The 5,721-nt window shown below is 43.7% G+C and overlaps 1 protein-coding gene across 1 annotated transcript in view; it reads left to right on the top strand.

Annotated features, from left to right (window-relative positions):
* Positions 1 to 555: 555 nt before the first annotated feature.
* LOC117542782 (attractin-like protein 1) overlaps positions 556 to 5,721 on the top strand; it is a gene marked incomplete at both ends in the record, with an annotated part of 62,719 nt that continues 57,553 nt past the window's right edge. The window contains one exon of the mRNA XM_034210624.1: positions 556 to 608. Within this exon, the coding sequence (XP_034066515.1) occupies positions 556 to 608 (53 nt within the window). The remainder of the gene's footprint in view (positions 609 to 5,721) is intronic.

Below are 5,721 nucleotides of genomic sequence, written 5' to 3'. Positions count from 1 at the left end.
GTGTGTGTTGTGGTGTGTGTGTGTGTGTGTGTGTGTTTGTGTGTGTGTGTGGTGTGTGTGTGTGTGTGTGTGTGTGTGTGTGTGTTGTGTGTGTGTGTGGTGTGTGTGTGAGAGAGTCTTGTGTGGTGTGTGTGTGTGTTGTGTGTGTGTGTGTTGTTGTGTGTTTGTGTGTTGTGTGTGTGTGTGTGTGTGTGTGTTGTGTGTGTGTGTGTGTGTGTGTGTGTGTGTGAGAGTCTGTGTGTATGTGTGTATGTGTGAGAGAGTATGTGTGAGTGTGTGAGTGTGTGTGAGAGTTATATGTGTGAGTGTGTGTGTCCCTGGGAAAAAAGAGAGCAGCTTTGACTAGACAGGGCTGTCGAGGGAAATCACCTCACAAAGAGCTGGGGGAAGACGATACCTGACACACCACACACACACACACACACACACCCACACACACACACACACACACACACACACCACAACACTAGAAAATGTCTTTGTAGAGCCAAACCCTTGTTTAAAGCTAATGCCTTCTGTTCTCTCTCTTCTTCTTCTTCTCTGGTGTCGTTTCAGATGTGACTCAGAGAACCGTTACCTTGGAAACCCCCTCCGAGGAACATGTTATTGTAAGTATCCTGCCGTCACTACACCTGAGACACACACACACACAACACACACACACACACACACCACACACCACACACACCACACACACACACAAGCAATAATACAATAAGACCGCTAAACACCTGGGCTCTGTTGAGCACCTCAATAAGTATTCATCTGTTAGTCATCTTGCAATTTACTTATTTATCTAAATAGTTATCAGCGTCATAAACCGTATTTAATTTCATGTAACTGTACAATATTTAATGTGACATTTTGTTCTTGTATATCATATTCTATTTACGTGTATATAGACTTCTTGCATTTCATTTCATTTCAAACCTTTATTTATCCAGATTGGTCCCTTGAGATCATAGATCTCTTTTTCAAGGGAGACCTGCAGCATATAGGTTCTACATGAAACAATAAAGGACATCATACATTATATTTACAGGATACATTTACATAGTTATAGACATTTACAAGTGGCCATAGTATCAACGAGCATTTCATTTAGCCTAGCTTTAAAGACATGCAGAGGAATGAGATCGCTCAGTTTCAATTCTTGCTGAAGATTGTTCCAAGCAAGTGGAGCTGCACATAAAAGCTGTCTTCCCTAAGACATTCCTTGCTCTTGGCACATCTAACAATACTACATCATGCCATCTCAGACAATAGCTGCTCTGTGTTATCAGAGAGCAGATATAATACGGGAGTTTACCCAACAAAGCTTTATAAATAAACGTGTACCAATGACTGAGCCTCCGTACAGTAAGTGATGGCAGACCTGCCTCGGCATACAGGGTACAGTGATGAGTAAGTGCTTTACAATTTGTGACAAATCTCAGTGCGCTGTGATAGGCGGCATCTAACTTGTCCAGGCAATGGGCAGGTGCATTCATATACAACAAATCACCATAGTCCAGCACAGGTCAAAAGGTCACAGAGCCTTTTCCTGGCCTCAAGCGAGAAACAGGACTTGTTTCTCTGTAGAAGAAACCTACCTAGCCTAACCCTCAGCTTTTTAAGCAGGTTATTGACATGAAGTTTAAAAGTAAGACAATCATCAAGCCAGATACCTAGGTATTTATAACTGGTAACCACTTTGAGTACTTGTCCTTGCATAGTAACAATATCTAAAACAGGCTCTGGTGTCTTTGTAGCTTTTGAAAAGAGCATTACCTTGGTTTTCTCAACATTTAAAAGAAGCTTAAGCTCAGAGAGCTGAGCCTGAATAATGTTAAAAACAGCCTGTAATTTAACAGCAGCCTCCTGAATGGAGGGACCTGCACAGTACATCACGGTATCATCCGCATACAAATGCAAAGTAGCTTCATCCACATTTTCACCTAAACTGTTGATATATATAGAGAATAAAAGTGGACCTAAAACAGAACCTTGAGGAACACCATTAGCAATGTTTAACCACTCAGAAGACAGCTCATCAAAGTGAACACATTGGGACCTTTCAGAGAGGTAGTTCACAAACCCACCCACTGCGTGGCTGGATATGCCAATACTGAGTAGCCTCTACTTTAAGATGCGATGATCGAACGGGTGTCAAATGCTTTGGACAGGTCAATAAATAGAGCTGCACAACTCTCTGCTTATTGTCTAAAATACTCGTAATGTCATTCACCACTTTCATTGTGGCAGTGATGGTGCTGTGTTGCTTTCTGAAGCCTGACTGATGTTTAGACAGGATGTCATTGTTACATAAAACACCTTTACCTGTTCACTCACTAGGCGTTCGAGCACCTTCGCCAGAACTGACAATTTAGAGATTGGCCTATAGTTATTTAAAATAGTTGCCTCCCCTCCTTTTAGTAAAGGCAGGACATACGCTGACTTCCATACTTTGGAATTGTGTTAGTGCTGAAGGAGAGGTTAAAAAGAGAAGTGAGAGGAAGAGCAATAAAATCTGCAGCTATCTTTAAAAAGAAAGGTTCTACGTTGTCCGGGCCGCCGGTTTCTTAGGATCTAACTTGGTTAAAGCTTCATGAACAACATTGACAGTAAAAGGAGTAAAACTGAAAGGGTTTTCCAGACCACACTGTTCTGAGTCACCGACTGTGGTGTTCACAGAAGCAGAGTTAGTCACAGAATCAAACATAGAGCCACAGGACACAAAATGCTCATTAAAGCAATTTAACATAGTGGCCCTGTCCGATATAGTGCCAGATGCTGTGGTAAGGCACGGAGGTAGCTCATTACGGATCTCACCGGTGGATATCGATTTAATGGCTTTCCAAAATGTCCTTGGATTATTCAGATTTTCTGTGGTAACTGACAGATAGTACTTCAACTTAGCACTTTTGACATGTGAAGTGAAGCTATTCCTTAGCTGCCTAAAACGCAGCCATTCTACCTCTGAGCCTGATTTCCTAGCCTTTGCCCAGGCCTTGTTTCTCTCATGAAGGAGACTGGACAGTTCAGCAGAAAACCAAGGATTGTCTCGTCCCTTCACTCTAAATGTACGCAGGGGTGCATGTCTATCAATGATCTCCATAAAACCAAGATAAAAATAAGACCATGCGGTTTCCACATCAGCACACAGATCGATTTTTCCCCAATCAAACCCAAACAGATCATGAACAAAACCCTGCTCCACAAAATGTTTTATGTCTCTCTTGATGATAATACGAGGTTTAACCTTTTGGACCTTAGTGTCCCTAATTGTGGCTACAACACAGTGATCGCTCACATCATTCACAAATACTCCCACAGCTGAGTATTTATAGGGAGCATTAGTTAGAATGAGATCAATTAGGGAGGATTTATTAGGGGACTTCATATTTGGGCGAGTAGGACTGTCCACAATCTGATTAACATTTAAAGAGATACAAAGGTTTTTAAAATCCTCTGACACTGCAGTTAACCAGTCCCAGTTAAAATCTCCAAGTAGCACTATTTCCTTGTAGTCTAGTTACGATAAAATATTTGCTAGCGAAGACAAGGAGTCCTTGACAGCTGAGGGGGGTCTGTAACAACTCACTACCATGACCTGTTGACCCTTTGCCACTTCTATATTTAAGGCTTAAAATTCAAATTGCTTACTGATAGATTTGGAAACTACAGCGGTTACACTGAACTTATTCTTAACATAAATGGCAACGCCACCACCTTTATTAGGCCGGTCGGTACGATACACATTAAAACCATTTAAGGCAATGTCAGAGGCCAAAATAGATTTGTTTAGCCATGTTTCTGATAAAACAATGACGTCAGCGTCAGTTGAGCTCGCCCAGATACGGACAAAATCTAGTTTACCTAACAGACTGCGCACATTCAAGTGGATGAAACCCAACCCAGACCTAGCTTTAAAATTAGCAGGAGTAGCGATCTGACTACTACTACTGGGCGGACCAGGGTTAGGCTGTACATTTCCTGACTGTAAGGGAAACTTCTGTGTAGCTATGCAGTGGGAGTCACCGACTCAGGAAGGAGACCGGTAGAGCAGGAGCTTCGATGTCAAACACTGGAGATTTATTTGGAGTTACGGCCGGAGGATTCACATCACAAGTCACAGCAGCCTATGTGAGACTGCACGGGTGGGTTGCCACGTCAATTCTGGAGCGCCTCTCTCTCGTTAGCCCATTTAAACTGGGTTTCACAGAGAGTAAATCAACATATTGTGATAAGATAGTTTAACACACTGGGCACACTGAGGTCACTTGCGTCCGTCACTTATGGCCTCGCAGATGTCATACCTTGGAGTCCACAAACAACAAGAAGGAAATGTCCCAGTGCACCCCACAACAAAGATCATCTGTGACCTAGTGTTGACCGGTCACAGAATGGAACATAACATTATGGCTGAAGCAGCCTATGTCCTTAAGAGGAGATAAACAGACGTCAGGGTTGGTCCTGTACGTTATATCTAGGAGTCTAGGTCAATAATTTCCCTAACACTGACAGTGATAACACACAAAAAGCCAGGCATCTTTTCCTCTTAATCGACACACATACATGGTCGTCTACTTTAGAATCACCGGAAAAGTCTGCGAGAGTGTGATTAGAGCTTAAGAAGCAGTCCTGAAGAACCATCAATCCGCAGGAAAACAAAAAAACATATTTTGTCGAGCAGATTGTCGGTGACAAGGCAACCGGTAATTGTTTGTGCACACAATCCGAACCTTTGAAGGGGATGCCCACTGCGGGTGGCAGAACAGACCTGAATCCAGTAGACTCCTCAAATGACTAGAGATCTTCTCATAGTCCAAAACAGTTAACAGGCACAGCAGAATCCCGATATGGGCCATTTTCCCAGACCAGCACACAGTATCCGCGATGTTCCTGGAGCAAAATCAGCACAGCAGCAAAGGACAGGCGAAACAGCAGCGTGGAAGCGCTCCGGTCCCTCCGTGGTATCCCCGGGGTGAAAGCAGGCCTCTGCAACAGCAGAACCAGGACCGGTGGAAAGCAGGCCCCAGCCGTGGTGAATCCTCCTCCGCACAGCAGCACACGCCCCAGTGGAAGCAGGCCAAGCCCGAAGCGTGGATCCACTCCGTCTCTCCGCGACGACTCCGGGGTAAAAAACCTCTCCAGTACAGCCGTACTCTACAGATGGGAGCAGGCCTCCGTAGATCGCAGATCGCAGGCAGCAACAGATAGAGCCGCTCCGTCTCTTCGCGACGTCTCCGGGGGAAAAACACCTCAGCACAGCCGTACAGGTGGGAGTAGGCCTCCGCAGATCGCAGACAACTAAAACTGTATTGTTGCAGGAGCTCAGGTCAGAAGATTTTCATGGCCATTTCCTCACTGTAGCTTATGTGCATCTGACAATAAAACCTTTGAATCTTGACTTACACTAAGTAAACGTAGAAATACTTTGGTCTGAAAGTACTCCAACAAGAGTAAAAGTCCCGTATTTAACATGCCTTAAAGAAGCCTATTCTGCTTTGTGTGGTGTTCACTTTCCTGTAGTGTGTTATATAGGTTTGTGTTTCTCTCCCACACAACATTGAAGCATGGAAACATGTCACAGTATATACAAACTTTGAAATGAGCATGATTTTAGTTTTCTAAAGTAGTCCTTTAAAGTCAGAGTGGAAGTAGTTTGGGTCAGTACATCCCATCTCTAACCTCCTCTCAGATCCCTAATAACAATGTTTTAACGGGAGGAGCTTTTTG

Source organism: Gymnodraco acuticeps, unplaced genomic scaffold, assembly GCF_902827175.1.
Source record: "Gymnodraco acuticeps unplaced genomic scaffold, fGymAcu1.1, whole genome shotgun sequence".
NCBI lineage: Eukaryota > Metazoa > Chordata > Actinopteri > Perciformes > Bathydraconidae > Gymnodraco > Gymnodraco acuticeps.
This window is presented reverse-complemented; position numbering and strand designations above follow the sequence as displayed.